This window comes from Lycium barbarum, chromosome 2 (genome assembly GCF_019175385.1).
Source record: "Lycium barbarum isolate Lr01 chromosome 2, ASM1917538v2, whole genome shotgun sequence".
NCBI lineage: Eukaryota > Viridiplantae > Streptophyta > Magnoliopsida > Solanales > Solanaceae > Lycium > Lycium barbarum.
In genome coordinates this window covers 63807-80874 of record NC_083338.1, presented here as the reverse complement: position 1 = coordinate 80874, position 17068 = coordinate 63807, and the positions used below count along the sequence as shown (strand labels likewise).

Genomic DNA, 17068 nt, shown 5'->3' with positions numbered 1-17068 from the left:
GAGTTTGGTCCCTTTATGTAGGAGATTTGTTACATAATCAATATTACATATGAGCAATTAAATAGTGTAACAAGCTGACAGCTCAATAAAATTTGGAAAGAGTTGCATGTTGAAGTATTAAACGTGCACCACTTCAGTTAATTTTTCTTTGAAAAGTAATACGTACTAGTTTTAAGAGCCCGTTTGGATTGACTTATAAGTGGTCAAACCAGCTTATAAGTTGTTTTTTGATTTTTTTATGTTTGGCAAATCAGCTTATAAGCTAAAAAAGTGCTTAGAATAAATCAAAATAAATAAATTGAGCTATCTCAACTTTTTTTTTTTTAACTTATAAGCTATTTTTTGATTAATTCAGCTTATAAACCACTTTTTTAAGCTAATCCGGGCTCTAACTCTATTTTTGCTATATATATTGAAAATTTCAAAAATTGCATATGTAGAGAGGACTTGCGACCGTCTATTTCTGGGATTCCAGGAATGTCCGGATCCGACAGCCCAAAATCTAAAACACATCAAACTCGTCCACGTGGCACCACAAAATCGACAGGCTATTAGAGCCACTAGTCACAAACTTTCATTATACGAGCAACAAGATCATATCCTGAATGGTCACTTTGAACTCTTAACAAACAATAGCCAGAGTTTGAAAAAGCAAATCAAGAATCATCAAATTCTGCTCATGGCTACTACCACTAGCTACACCTCATTCTGTTCTTTGCTTAAGCTCAATCAAACGAAGCAAAACCCATCTTCTTCTTCTTCTTTGCTTAAGGTTAATCAAGTCAGGAATCAGCTATGTTTTAGCATTTCAACAAGTAGCCACCATTTAGGAAGAGCTTCAATCTTGGTGGTTAAAGCTTCAGAAACAGAGGCAGCTAAAGCAAAGGGGGGAAAAGAAGGGGAAGAAGAAGAAGTGAAGTATGAAGAGTATGAAGTAGAGATTCTGCAGCCTTATGGACTGAAATTTACCAAAGGCAGAGATGGGGGTACTTACATTGATGCCATTGCTCCTGGAGGTTCTGCTGATAAGACTGGCAAATTCACTGTTGGAGATAAAGTCCTTGCCACCAGGTATACTCTTCTTAATTCTGAATCTTTAGTTACTCGCCTTTTTCTGATTGGTAGTTGTTTTATCTAGTACATTTTTGGAAGTTGGAACAAATCCATGACTTGTCAAAACTAACTATGGAGGTCGACCGAGATTAGGGTAAAAGGTTAGTAAGTATTGAGTGTTGTCGTACTTTTAGGGGTCGTTTGGTAGGAGGTATAAGCTGGGATATCCAGCACTAATTTTTATACCATATTTGGTAGAATGTATAAATTTATCCTGAGATAAATTTATACCTTGTACCAAACATGGTACAAAAATTAGTGCTGGAATATCCAACTTATACCTTCTTATCGACTTACACTGGAATTATTTTATACCATAAAATAATCCCAATAGATGGGATAAATTAGTCCTGGGATTATAATCCCGGGATAATTTCGACTATCTACCAAACGACCCCTTAGTAGTATGATTTAGCTGAGATAACGTCCTTGCCACCAGGTGTACCAACCCATCCATAACTACCTTAAAAGGAATAAGATAGGGCAGATGGGAGTGGAGACGAAATTAGCATAATGCCTTTACCTTATGTTATGACTTAGGGTGTGTTTGGTATGGAGGAAAGGGTTTTCTTGGAAAATAAGTTGGTTTCTTACTTATTTTTCATTGTTTGGTATATAAGCAAAAAATATTATCCCAATAGTATGTAATCTAGCAAAACACTATGGGGGTGAGATGGGGTGGGAAGTGGGGTTTAGGGGTGGCGGGGGTGGGAAGTCAAGGGGTGGGGATTGGGGGCATTGGGTGGGTGGGAAGGAGACAATGAAGTTGGAATGTCACTTATGGAACTTGTATTTCCCTACTTCCATTAGGGAAGCATTTTCTCATTTTTAAGGAACTTGTTTTCCTAGAGATAATGTTTTTATACAATATTTTCACTAACCAAACATGGGAAAGTTGAAAAACATTTTCTGGAAAATGTTATCCTCCCTACCAAACAAACCGTTAATCTGTGTGTTTCATGAGTCAATTTTAGTACGTGTAAGTAAAAAATGTGGAATGCGAAAATGTGTTCAGTGCAGTGTTTGGAGAAGAAATATGGCCTGCTGCTGAATATGGAAGAACAATGTACACTATCAGACAGAGAATTGGACCCTTGCTCATGAAGATGCAAAAGAGATATGGTTGGTCACTTAATGAAACTACTAATCTAGGATTATTCCTCTGTTACCTCATATGTATTTCTCTGCAGGGAAGGTGGAAGAAGCAGGTGAATTGACAGAAAAGGAAATTATCAGAGCAGAGAGGAATGCTGGTTTCATTAGTGATAGAGTTAGGGAAATTCAAGTGAGTAAACAAGTTTAAATGCTCTCTTTACACATGCATGCATATGCCTTGAGTGACCTTTCCGTGTGATGTCTAATCTCAGTTGACAAATGCTCGGAGGAAGAAAGAACAAAAAGAGCAAAGAGAAAGGGATCTTCGTGAAGGACTCCAACTTTCTAAGTAAGCCCATTTCATATTGTGTATTTCCAAAACTGGCTTATTATTGTCATTCAAGGTTCATATTAATGGATTGTGTTTATTTTATCTTCCTGGTAAAAAAAGGAATGCCAAATACGAAGAAGCACTAGAAAAGTTTGAGTCTGTGTTAGGATCAAGACCAACTGGAAATGAAGCTGCTGTGGCAAGTTACAATGTTGCCTGTTGTTATTCCAAGCTTAATCAGGTAACTATCACTACTTTCATCAAAATCATATTTCCATAAGCAGGCTTACATTCATCTGCAAACCTTTGGCTAATTCTATACACTAGTACTCATCATTTTGATTTGAAAATGACCTTTCTCGAATTTTAAATGTTGCCTGCATATCTAGTTTTAGAGTCCGTTTGGCTTAGCTTATAAGTTGCTAAAAACAACTTCAGCTTTTTTGAGTGTTTGGCTGGCCAGCTTATAAGCCATTTTGTGCTTAAAATAAGCCCCCCCCAAAAAAAAAAAAAGGGTGGCCCGTTTGGCTTAGCTTAAAAAAAGCATCTTATAAGCTATCGCAATTTTTTTTATTTTTTTTTTGGCTTATGAGCTGTTTTCAGCTTACATAAGCTGCTTTTTTTAGGCCCATCCAATCAGGCTCTAGTAGGCTGAGCTTTAAGCTAACCATAAACTCATTTTGGATAATAAATTGCTCTTATAAACTGGATCTTGGTTCTCAAAATGACTCTCTTACCCCCCCGACAGCTTCAAGCCGGCTTATCTGCCTTGAAGGATGCAATGGAAGCAGGATTTGAAGATTTTAAGGTAAATGAGAAAACGAAACATGCAAGAAGTTTGCAGGAAATTGCGTGGTGTAGTACTGCAGGAAATTGTATGGTGTAGTACCTGATTAATATTTGTCAAATGCTGCCTGTAAACAGAGAATCAGGACAGACCCCGATCTTGCCAATCTAAGGACGTCTGAGGATTTTGAGACTCTCATGAAAAAGTATGATGAATCGTTCATCAATGAAAATGCCATCAATGCGATTAAGTCCCTGTTTGGCTTCAACAAGAAATAGAGGCAGCAGCACATGCGTAAACTGAATTGCCAATAGCCCAACATTCCCGTTGCTGGTATCTTACTTTGACATCCATGCAGTAAGATATGGATCTGCAGCAAACTATGCTCCCTTTTTTGGATTTTGTTTATAGCTTGAGTTAGAGATATCAAAATACTTTCTGATCATTAATTTTTTATTTTAATTGTATTACGCTATGGTCAATCCCCTGTAATTATAAGGGGGGTATTCTGAATATGAAAAGTTTTCCAATCTGAAACCTACATATCGCATCCATTTTTGTTCTCCATCATCCTTAATGTGCCAATATGTCGGAAACAGTATCAAACTATAACTACTGACAAGGAGAACCATCAAACTCAGTTCTAGTGAAACCTGATTTGATATCTACTCTTGGTTTAAGTGGTACAGTAGAGTTTAAACGCAAAAGAAACTGAAAGCCTCCACTATGGTGGTGACAGATGATCCCCTTCTTTGAAATTTAAGTGGAGAGCTTTTTTATTTCATCTTGATAGTCAGCACTCAGATGACATGCTACTGTAAAAGTGTATAATTTGATGATTGGGAACACCTTTTAACCTTCAAACATATATTTAAACCAACAACAACAATAATCCCACAAGGGGTCTGGGGAGGGTAGGAATCGTAGGATGTACGCAAACTTTTGTGGAGATAGAGAGGTTGTTTCCGGTGGTGATACTCCACTAGTCAAGAAGGAAGATGATTAAGTTTGCAAGTGATGTGGGACGTTAAGATCAAGACAACCTGGAACTGTTTAGGAGCAGACCAAATCCAAGTAACTACTGAACATGCATGACAGCGTTATGAATGAACCATGTCCCTATATATAGCTAAAAAGGGCAAAAAAAATAAAAATGGTGATCACTTTTGTTTTCGTTTCTTTTCCTTCAGCTATTCCTTCAAAGCCTTCGGTATAAAAAGTCAGATAGGCACAATTGCATCTTGTCTTGATCTTTGCTAACATAATACGAAGTGAAATGCAAAATTGGGGCCGGAATGTCCTTCAACTTTTACACAAACAGGATGTATCTGCCACTTTCTCAAATTTCAAGGGGCTAACTGCCAGTTTCTGAGAATCAAGGGGTCTGCGAAAGAATTATCAGAATGCTATGCTGTAAACTTTTCTAACTTCCGTGGAATTTCCATTGGTGAGAGATAGCCAGTGAAAATTGTTCACCTATAAAAAGCCCTGGTGCGCATTTACATAATCTACTACTACAATAATTTAATCAACTACAAACACAAAAGATTTGTCACTGCAATACTCAATTCATTGACTTCACTTAACCACTCTAGTCAACTAGCTGATTTGTCATTGTCATGCACAATCCATTGACCAGCATCTTCCTTTAAAAACAAAATGTGTTCATTAATTCTTTAGTTGTAAAAAACAACTGACAGTTGGACAAAGGATCATTCAAAGAGTATCCACCTTGACTAGAACATGCCTACTACTCTTTCATAGGGATTTCTCAGTTTCTTTAGAGCTGCTTTTTGCTGTCCAGATGATAAAAAACAAGCCCTTCTCAAGTTCAAATCTGCATTCCTGGAGAATAATTCATCTTCTACGGACGGTTTCTTCAGCTATTGACTTGAGGACTGGAATTCCACCTCTGATTGTAGTTGGGATAGTCATTTGTGACTCTACACAAAATTCTGGAGTTGTGATTTCTCTCTATCCAGATTCCCTTCAATCTCTTGAGGTCACTACTTCTGTTTTGGCAGCCCTATTTGGTATTAAATCTTTGATGATGCTTATCTTGTCCTCAAATCACATACAAGGCCAAGTACCGGGTGAAGAGCTCGCCAATCTTGGAAACTTAGTTCATCTTGACTTAATGCACAGAAACTTTACTGGCCCTATTTCCCCACGAGATTTTCACTTGAGGCACCTCCAATATCTACACTTGAGTGGGAATTTGCTCACTGGTGCTTTGAATCCTCAAGTAGGATATCTTCAGAAGTTGAGGACATTGAAGCTGGATGACAACTTTATTGGTGGGAACATTCCATGGATATTGGAAACCTCACTAAGATTCAAGAATTGTCCCTCAGAAACAACCATTTTTCTGGTGGAATCCCACTTTCAGTATTGAACTTGAAGGGATTGCAAGTGTTTGATTTAAAGGAAAATCTGCTTCACAGCAGATTCTAACCGAGACTGGGAGCTTGTCAAATCTCTACTTTGGCCTTGAGCAAGAACAAGCTGACTGGAACATTACCAAGTTGGAGACTCTTAAGTTGGATAAAAATATGCATACTGGTGAATTCCATCTTGGTATTCAACATGAAGGCTCTGAAAAATCTGTTTCTTGGAAAAAATGCATACAAATGAAACAACAATGCCAAGATAGTGCCTCAATGTATTATCTGGACTATCCCTTCAGTCTAGTGGTGTTGTAGGACAGATCCCAGGATGGATTTCTTGACAAGCAAGTCTTGATTACTTGGATTTGAGTAACAACAACAACAACATACCCAGTTGAATCCCACAGTGTGGGGTTTGGGATTTGAGTAACAACAAGCTCAAAGGAAATTTCCCTGCAGCCACTTGGAAGTAGAAGCTGGTTCAAAGAATAATGCATAGACAATGTCTTGTCTCCTCTTCAGTGTCAGTATCTCCAGTTTCACTGCAGAAACATCATCACCCATAGGGAATTAACAAAAGTGAAATAGGATTTAGAGAGCATGACGAGAAAAGTGAACAACGCAATATTAATTCATCTAATCTACTTACATAAAAGAAGCAACGAAAGCAAGCACTTTTGACTAAGTCCTGAATTGATGTCAAGTAAATTCATCCATCGGGAAAGAGGACAGATGGAATTATATACTAAATGTAACATCTCAACATGCTTCTAGTCTGCAACAGGAGAGACAGAGAACGCAGCCACTAACATTATGTTTCTGCATGGTACATCTTTTATGTATCGGTGTATTCCGGAAGAAGTAAGCTTTCCCTCTTTCATATGATTAGAATGCCTTTTTACCAATGCTTGTACATGCTATTTTCCATCTTCATGTCCAATCACCTAATGGCTCAAGATCAATTCACTTAAGGATAGCTTTTAAATTCTGAGCCGAAAATTCTGTTCTACAAAAATTGCACTAAGCGGGCTTTATATACTTGACACTATCTACGCTAATTATTGATGAGAAAGGCAGTTAGTAGTTTTAAATGGCAAGAAAGCTGTTTCTACTTTCTAGAAACCTTCACCAAGAACAGCTTACTCGACAAATGCTTATATTAGTATAAATTACTATAAACTAAAATGTTGTATCGAACGCACTTACATTGTCTCAGAACTTGACTGCATACTGTCATGAGCCAATTAGAAGGCTCACAGTTTCCAGTTCAACTTTATGACCAGCAGAATCTTAGTCATGACAATCAATTTAACTCTTTTCACTCTCTCCATCCCAGATAAAAAAATAACGACCTCATACTCGTTTAGTATAAGCAAAGAAAGTTGACATCAAAATAAACCATGTTTAGCATCAGCAAAGAAAGGCATAACAGAATGTGAAAGGTTAACAATCCGAATAAAAATGCCATGTACAAAGATATTTGAACCAACAGTTGTGACCACAAACTAACTAACTATGGGCACATCAAGTAAACCTTCTCCAAATCAACAATAAAAATCTGAGACAGGAAAACACAAGCATTGCACATTGGCACTGTACTTATCATTGTCCACTCAATTTCCTATCACACCCCATGTCTAACTCAGAAATTAGAAAATTTCTCCCGAAAGCATATTAAATTAGAAATTCTTCGGTGAAGATCGTCATATTCCTATCACATTCCTGATTTAAATTGGTCTTAATCTGTTCAGAAATATAGATGAGGACAAATTAACTTCTCCTTCACCCAAGATATTCAAACTTATAGCAGCTAGATTGCAATAATATATCTAAGTAAATCCGGTAACCTGGATCTATGTTCTCCACATTTTGCCCTTGACCCCTTAATTTAAATTCACAATACCAGAATTAACAAAATCATATCAACAAGAATACATTTTTTGTGCAAGGAGTTGAGTCAAATGTAATGCTGCAAAATTTACCTGGATTCAAACTCCTTGATCTCAACAAGTTCTTTTCCTATGTTATCCATCCATTGAACTCTCTTAGGTCCAACAACAGGACCTTTCCTAATACAGCTTTTAAGACCATTTCCATTTCCATTTCCAGAAGGTTCTAGACTCTCTTCTTTGAGCTCGGATTGTTGATGAGGAAGAGAAACAACATGTTGGGTACTTTGCAATTTCAATGGACCTGGAGTGTAAAGATGAGCAGCAGAGGGTTTACAGAAACAAATAAACGGACAATGGATTTTGCAGAACAAAACCCTCATCAAACTGCTTTCCTTCATCAATAACTCATTTCAAGAATGACAAGTGAAAAAGATCCAAGCTTTGACTTCATAAAGCAATTGAAACCCCCAAATTTTCATATGACAACCAATTAATTATTCTCCCTTGAGCTGACACATGAAATAATGATGTCCCAAATTCCCAACAAAAGTAATAAGTTCATCCAAGTAAAAATACTGAGCAGGAAAAGTAAACAAACTATATTTTCAAGAAAGAAGCTCTGATTGTGAATTCCAAACACCCCTCAGTCAAGAATCATATCATCCAGGAACTCTGCTCCTGCACTTTTTTTTTAACGTGAAAATTCTGATCCTTGAGAATTTATTTTAATGATGAAAAGAAAGGGACATGTCTTGTAGTTATTAGAGAGAGAAAAACAAATGTGCTTCCATCTAATGGTGAAATGACTGTTCTACCCTCTGCTGATTCATTGACGTACAACCAAATTGGAATAGTTAATGGAAGGCCGAAGAGAAGAATTCTATCTGAAGGTTGAGTTAATGTCAGAAGGAACAAAAAGCTTAGCTGGAAGAGAAACTACAAAAAGCTTAGATGAAGTGAAGAAGATGCATACCAATTTTCAAAAGACTCCAAAACGTGGCAACTGTACTCTTCCCAAAGTATTTATAACTAACTAGTATGTACCACACAAACTACTTTCATAAGAATACTGTCATGTCCCTTTTGAAATTGAAAGCTGCTTTCTTCTTTTTTTTTTTTCCTAAAAAATTGTCACCAACCACCTTGAAAGCAGGGGCGAATTTAAAGAGGGTTGAGGGTGTTCCGAAAACCATAGTAAAAAATTATAATGTATTTATAGAGTAAATTTGTGTTTATGTGCATATATTAATTTTTGAACACTCTGAATAAAAATAAAAAGTTTTTTTTCTCGAACCCCCTGAATGAAAATATTGAATCCGTCTGCTTGAAAGAATAATATTTTTCTTATGAATATCCAACAAAAGTGTGATTTATTTATAAAAAATAAAATGACTTAGAAGTTTGGACAAACAAACAAAGGTTTTAAATTTTATTTGGCAAATAAAGAAATGAATAGGGATCTTCAACAAGGAAGATTAGGTCAACAAGACAAGATTGTCCAAAGAAAAGAAGAAAGAATATGCAGACACCAAAGACAATTAATGTGTTGAGTTTTGCTACCTAGTGGTTTGCATGATGGTAACCCCACTTTAAAAGTAAATTTATTTAAAGGTAATAAGATAATGACTTTAAACAATGAGCCTGTTTGAATTGACTTATAAGTTGCTTATAAGTTATTTTCAGTTTTTTTGAGTGTTTGGTCGGCCAGCTTAAAGTTGTTTTGTGCTTAAAATAAGCTCAAAAAAATAATTGAGTCCGTTTGACTTAGCTTATCTAAAGCAGCTTATAAGCTGAAAACAGCTTATAAGCCAAGAAAAATAAGTTAGCCTACCCCAACTTATTTTTTTTAGCTTATAAACTGTTTGCAGCTTATAAGGTGCTTAAAATAAGCCCATCCAAACAGGCTCACCATAAGTCTTCAAATTGGTGCTTCTTTTCTTTTTAATTAGGCAATGCATGGGGTGGGGAACTCAATTGATTTCCAAGGGCTTCTTGCATAATATAGTCTTTTTTTGGTTTCCTTTCTTTTCTTGGTCATATTGACTTCACAGCAAAACTTTCTTTTTTTAAGCCATCGTTATTTTGATCCATTTTTTTGTATTATTTTTTGTTCTTTCTCTTTTGCTTTTGCAATATGGCAATATAACTTTAGAGGTCTAGCTATGTTTATACTTGAGTGTAGATGAATATATATAGGGTTATCAAGGCATTCCAAGTTCAATATGGTGGTTATGCAACCATGTGAAGCTAGAGAACAAATAAGAAAAGAATCTTTTACTTGAAAGGCAAACTTTTTTATAGGGCATAACCTTGAGGTGGTAAGACTTGCTCACCATGCACTGTTACTCACCCAAAACACTAAATTAAGAAACCAAGATAAAAATATAAAAACGAAAAGGCATAATACCTTGGGTCTTTCTAAAGTTGGCACACCGTCCTAATCATCCCCTGTGACGCTCACATGACAAAGAGCGTGGATACACTCTCATTAAAACGTATGAGGGTAAGAAAAAATAAAAAATCAACTTCCGATTGTAGTATTTTTCAACTGTTAATTATCACATAGTCATATACCGTAATTTATTCGTTACTATATATATCTTCTTACTTCTTATTAATATACTACGCATATCTTACTCAACTTTGTAATTTTTTTCATTTTAAGGTGCAATATCTATTTATGTATTTCTATGGAGGGGAAAAAAGAGTTTATGGTTCTCGAGGCCAAAACTTTTCATTGCCTCCATAATTGCTCTCACTTTATTCACTCGGAGGCTCAATAGTTTACCAACACACTTTTTCCTGTGCTGGCAATATTTCAAAATGGGCTACTTGCTACACCTTTGGATTTTTCAGATTCGTTTTCCATGTTTCTTTTTCTCACATCATTTTCATAAAATCAAGATCCATTATTTACCCCTAGTATACTTTTTTCCTCTAAATTTAGATTCATTAATTTGCCATGCATGTTCTAACCGTCTGGGGATCAAATATCATTTTGGTACAAGCTAATGATATTATATTCTCTAATTACACAAATAGTGAATGGATACCACTTCTTCACATAGAAATGCGATGAAGGTGGGGGGCAGTTTAGATAGGACGTGAAATGAAAATAAAGCAACAAAATGATTAAGGGAAGGCCTATAAAGTTGAGAGCTTTAATTTAACGACAGAATTGAAAAAAATTCAATCTTTAGACACCAACTTTTAGAGAAAAAGTTTTAACTTTTACTCCCAAGATTGGGACAAACGCATGGTAATGTATTTGATTGCGGAAGCAAAGTTGCTGTCTTCTTGTCCTACCTCATGCCCTACAACCCCTTCCTTTCTCATATCCACCCAACCCCCCGAAACCTTTTTTTCTTTTCTTTTTAAATGAAAATAGCCATCAATGATATAGTTCCAATATCACGATCATATCACGCTGATTTTAGTTGGGTTTACTTAGATTATATAGTTTTTGCATTATAATTTGGGATGAATAAGCTCTCTATTCTTAGTCACAGGTCTCGGGTTCGAATTTTATGTTATAAAAACATCGTGATGCGTGTACCAAGTAAGAAACAAAAAGTGGTCGTTTGGTTTAAGGTATAACATGGGTTATACCGGTACTAATTTTTATACCACGTTTGGTATAAGGTATAGATTTATCCCGGGATTATTTTATACCTTGTACCAAACGTGGTATAAAAATTAGTGCTGGAATAACTCAACTTATACCTTCATAACCCACTTATACTGGTACTATTTTATACCATCTTTTAGATGGTATAAAATAATACCAACAGATGGTACAATCCCGGGACTATTTTGACCTCAAACCAAACGACCACAAAGAATATAGCCTATGCATCATTTCATGAACGCTCGTGGCAGTAATTATTAGGAAAAGTTCAAAAAGGGAAAAGTAAGAAACAATTAAATTAGTAGTATGTGGTTTCAAAAGTTAAAGAGGAATGTAATTATTGGTTAAAAAATATTTATAACCCTGTGGCCTCAGAGTTAAACTGAATATTTGCTCCTTGCTTTCTTATTAGTTGGTTGGTTGGGGGGTGGGGCTGTTTCATATTTTAAATGTTAAAGCAGTACATCAATTTTTTTTTTTTTTTGTGTGCGCGCATCTTTTTTCTTAATAGTATTATTCTGTTTGTTATTACTATTTTCCCCAATAAGCAGCTGTTAGCGGAAAGGAGCAAGTCAGCACGCTCAAAACTCAAAAATATAAAAAAAGGAATTAATGTACTGTGCTAAAGTATAGATATGGTGTATCCTGTACAAGACTGACCAAGCTAAATAAATAAAACCACTAAATGTATTACGTTACACTTATCAAGTTACAGTTGATTCAACCTTTTAGGTAGAGTACAAATGAAAATATTCTGTTATTAGAACTATAAGGATCACAAAAAATGATGTGATGAACACTTAAATTTTTCATGAAAAAATGATCTATCGCCTTTCTAAGGTAATAAAGGCAACAATCCAGGCTCAAAATTGGCGAATTTTGTGTAATAAGCAACTTTTCATGAAGCTATTGTTGAATATTGAGGACTGGGAAAGCAATAATATATATAGCTGATGCTAGCAGAGTCTGTCAAAAGCATAACTAGCATGTCGATGCCAAGTCCCTGAAAATGAATGTCATCCTTTAAGTGTAGTTGATACAAGATAATGGAACAATAAGCTACGTCGTGCCCACGTAAGCTGTCACGACCCAACCAGAGGCCCATCTCTGAACTCACTGTCAAACCTTGAAGACTTGACCCTCTTCCTCTAACCTCTATCTCCATGGCCCGCACCCTGCCGCTGAGCCTGAGCGGCTACTAACTGGGTCATCAAAAGGATAGCCTGTCTCATCTCCTGGCCTGAGGCATCTGGTGGAGGAACTGGGGGTATTGGAGATGGAGCTGAGGACCCTTCATGCTCCTCTGAGTCGGGTGGGGTGTGAGAGGTCCGAGATGGAATCTCATTCTGAGACTCGCCCTCCTCTGTATCCACAGGCGGTTCCCGCTCAGTCCTTCTTCCTGCTACTGTCTCGCCCTTCTGGGCTACAACTTTTCTCTTCATAGGCATCGCTGAAAACATAATCGCACGGTTAGGAAAAAAAGGAATCTTGGTAATATAGCTCTATCGCACGATCTAAGATGAGAAAGAAAGGTCAATGATTCCTAAATGCCCCGCAGCCTCCTGTTTATAAGTGGCGCGCTTCATACCCATAAACAAGACTCTACTGGACACGACTCGTAGATATACCCTAGGACGAATTGCTCATTAGACCAAATAAATAAAAAAATAAGCTTTGTCGTCCTCATGTAAGCAATCCGTATATGTCCCAGCCCATTTGGTAAGGACCGGTGAATTTTCAGGGCAAACAGAGCCGGTCATCAAATCTCACTAAATCTATGAGGTATTACGCACGACGGGTCTACAAACAAAGGTCTTCGGTATTTGGACCAAATAAATAAAATAATAAGCTTCGCTGTGCTTGTATAAGCAATCTGTATATGTCCCCAGCCCATTTGGTAAGGACCAGTGGATTTCAGGGCAAACAGAGCCGACCATCAGATCTCGCCAAATCTATGAGCTAATACACCCGACGAATCTCCAAACGAGGGTCCTTGGTGTTTGGACCAAATAAAAGAAAAAATAAGCAACGCCGTTCTCGTACAACCAATCCGTATGTGTCCCCAACCCGTTTGGCAAGGACCGCTGGATTTTCAGGGCAAACAGAGCCGATCATCAAATCTCGCCAAATCTATGAGGTAATACACACGACGGGGCTACAAATAAGGATCCTCGATATTTGGACAAAATAAATAAAAAAATAAGCTTCGCCATGCTCGTGTAAGCAATCCGTACATGTCCCCGGCCCATTTGGTAAGGACCGGTGGATTTTTAGGGCAACCCTAGCTAGCTATCAGATCTCGCCAAATCTATGAGCTAATACACACGACGGCTCTCCAGACGAGGGTCCTCGGTGTTTGGACCAAATAAATGAAAAATAAGCTACGCCGTTCTCGTACGACCAATCTGCATATGTCCCCAGCCCGTTTGGTAAGGACCAGTGAATTTTCAGGGCAAATGGAGCTGGTCATCAAATCTTGCCAAATCTATGAGGTAATACACACGCCGGGTCTACAAATAAGGGTCCTCGATATTTGGACAAAATAAATAAAAAAATAACCTTCGCCTTGCTCGTGTAAGCAATCAGTAAATGTCCCTAGCCCATTTGGTAAGGACTGGTGGATTTTCAGGGCAAACAGAGCCGACCATCAAATCTCGCCAAATCTATGAGGTAATACACCCGACGGGTCTACAAATAAGGGTCCTCGATATTTGGACCAAATAAATAAAAAAATAAGCTTCGCCGTGCTTGTGTAAGCAATCCATACATGTCCCCAGCCCCTTTTGTAAGGAACAGTGGATTTATCAGGCAAACCGAGCCAGTTATCAGATCTCGCCAAATCTATGAGCTAATACATACGACGACTCTCCAAATGAGGGTCCTCCGTGTTTGGATCAAATAAATGAAAAATTAAGCTTTGTCGTGCTCGTGTAAGCAATCCGTATATGTCCCCAGCCCATTTGGTAAGGACTGGTTGATTTTCAGGGCAAACAGAGCCGGGCAACAAATCTCACCAAATCTATGAGCTAATACACACGACGGGTCTCCAAACAAGAGTCCTCGATTTTTGGACCAAATAAATAAATAAAAAAGCTACGCCTTACTTGTGTAAGCAATCTGTATATGTCCCCAGCCCATTTGGTAAGGACCGGTGGAATTTCAAGGCAAACAGAGCCGGTCATCAGATCTTGTCAAATCTGTGAGCTAATACACACGACGGGTCTCCAAACGAGGGTCCTCGGTGTTTGGACCAAATAAATAAAAAAATAAGCTACGTTGTTCTCGTACAACCAATCCGTATATGTCCCCAGCCCGTTTGGTAATGACCGGTGGATTTTCAGGGCAAACACAACTGGTCATCAAATCTCGCCAAATCTATAAGGTAATACACACGACGGGTCTACAAAGAAGGGTCTTCGGTATTTGGACCAAATAAATAAAAAAAATAAGTTACGCCTTGCTTGTGTAAGAAATCCATACATGTCCATAGCCCATTTGGTAATGACCGGTGGACTTTTAGGGCAGACAGAGCCGGTCATCAGATCTCGCCAAATCTATGAGCTAATACACATGACGGGTCTCCAAACAAGTGTCCTCGGTGTTTGGTCCAAATAAATAAAAAATAAGCTATACCTTGCTTGTGTAAGCAATCTGTATATGTCTCCAGCCCATTTGGTAAAGACCGTTGGAATTTCAAGGCAAACAGAGCCGGTCATCAGATCTCGTCAAATCTATGAGCTAATACACACGACGGGTCTCCAAACGAGTGTCCTCGGTGTTTGGACCAAATAAATGAAAAAAATAAGCTACACCATTCTTGTACAACCAATCCATATATGTCCCCAGACCGTTTGGTAATGACCGGTGGATCTTCAGGGCAAATAGAGCCGGTCATCAAATCTCGCCAAATCTATGAGGTAATACACACGACGGGTCTACAAATAAGGGTCTTCGGTATTTGGACCAAATAAATAAAAAAATAAGCTTCGCCGTGCTCGTGTAAGTAATCCGTATATGTCCCCAGCCCATTTGATAAGGACCGATAAATTTTCAGGGCAAATAGAGCCGGTCATAAAATCTCGTCAAATCTATGAGGTAATACACATGACGGGTCTACAAACAAGGGTCTTCGGTATTTGGAAAAAATAAATAGAAAAATAAGCTTAGCCGTGCTCGTGTAAGCAATCTGTACATGTCCCCAGCCCATTTGGTAAGGACCGATGGACTTTCAGGGCAGACAGAGCCGGTCATCAGATCTCGCCAAATCTATGAGCTAATACACACGACGGGTCTCCAAACGAGGATCCTCGATGTTTGGATCAAATAAGTGAAAAAATAAGCTACGCATTCTCGGACAACCAATCCCTATATGTCCCCCGCCCGTTTGGTAAGGACCGGTGGATTTTCAGGGCAAATAGAGCCGGTCATCAAATCTCGCCAAATCTATGAGGTAAATACCCACCGAAAGTGCCAAAAATCATGAATTTGAGTTTTTGGCTCATAAATGCAAAATGAAGCGAGTTAAAAAATAACGAAATCATGGGCATCCATCACCAACCTATTTGTGACGGATAGGTCGATTTTTAGGGCATTCATACATCGACGACTGGATTGAAAAAAACCCGTGTTCTAATACCCTCCGAAAGTGCCAAAAATCATGAATTTGGGTTTCTGGCTCATAAATGCAAAATGAAGCGAGTTCAAAAATAACGAAGTCATGGACATCCATCACCAGCCTGTTTGTGATGGAAATGTCGATTTTTATTGCATTCATACTCCGACGATCGGATTCCAAATAACCCGTGCGCTAATACCCACCGAAAGTGCCAAAAATCATGAATTTGGGTTTCTGGCTCATAAATGCAAAATGAAGCGAGTTCAATAATAACGAAGTCATGGGTATTCATGACCAGCCTGTTTGTGATGGACATGTCAATTTTTAGGGCATTCACACAACGACGACAGGATTCCAAATAACTCGTGTGCTAATACACACCGAAAGTGCAAAAAATCCTGAATTTGGGTTTGTGGCTCATATATGCAAAATGAAGCGAGTTCAACAATAACGAAGTCATGGGTATTCATCACCAGACTGTTTGTGATGGACATGTCAATTTTTAGGGCATTCATACACTGACGACTGGATTGAAAAAAACTCGTATGCTAATACCCACCGAAAGTGCCAAAAATCATGAATTTGGATTTCTGGCTCATAAATGCAAAATGAAGCTAGTTAAAAAATAACGAAGTCATGGGCATCCATCACCAACCTATTTTTGATGTACATGTAGATTTTTAGGGCATTTATACTCCAACGATAGGATTCCAAATAACCCGTGTGCTAATACCCACCAAAAGTGCCAAAAATCATGAATTTGGGTTTCTGGCTCATAAATGCAAAATGAAGCGAGTTCAACAATAACGAAGTCATGGGTATCCATCACCAGTCTGTTTGTGATGGACATGTCGATTTTTAGGGCATTCATACTCCGACGACAGGATTCCAAATAACCCGTGTGCTAATACCCAGCGAAAGTGCCAAAAATTCTGAATTTGGGTTCCTGGCTCATAAAAGCAAAATGAAGCGAGTTCAACAATAACGAAGTCATGGGCATCCATCCCCAAACTGTTTGTGACAGACAGGTCAATTTTTTGGGCATTCTTACACCGAAAATAGGATTCCAAATAACCCGTGTGCTAATACCCATCGAAAGTGCCAAAAATCATTAATTTGGGTTTCTCGCTAATAAATGAAAAATGAGGCGAGTTCAACAATAACGAAGTCATGGGCATCCATCACCAAACTGTTTATGACAAACAGGTCAATGTTTTGGG

At 37.9% G+C, this 17068-nt stretch overlaps 2 protein-coding genes across 2 annotated transcripts; one reads left to right on the top strand and one right to left on the bottom strand.

Moving 5' to 3' along the window:
* Positions 1-574: 574 nt before the first annotated feature.
* Positions 575-3867, top strand: LOC132624754 (protein MET1, chloroplastic). Its single transcript, XM_060339485.1, has 7 exons — positions 575-1071; positions 2129-2235; positions 2304-2398; positions 2481-2557; positions 2660-2780; positions 3288-3347; positions 3464-3867. Exons 1-7 carry the CDS (start codon positions 680-682, stop codon positions 3602-3604), a joined length of 993 nt encoding a protein of 330 aa, XP_060195468.1. The 5' UTR covers positions 575-679; the 3' UTR covers positions 3605-3867.
* A 731-nt stretch (positions 3868-4598) lies between these two features.
* LOC132624764 (uncharacterized) lies at positions 4599-8679 on the bottom strand. The gene is made up of 2 exons (XM_060339495.1): positions 7696-8679; positions 4599-6255 (listed from the first exon to the last, which is right to left on the bottom strand). The coding sequence occupies exons 1-2, from the start codon at positions 8001-8003 to the stop codon at positions 6195-6197; spliced, it is 369 nt and encodes a 122-aa protein (XP_060195478.1). The 5' UTR covers positions 8004-8679; the 3' UTR covers positions 4599-6194.
* Between the last annotated feature and the right edge of the window lie 8389 nt (positions 8680-17068).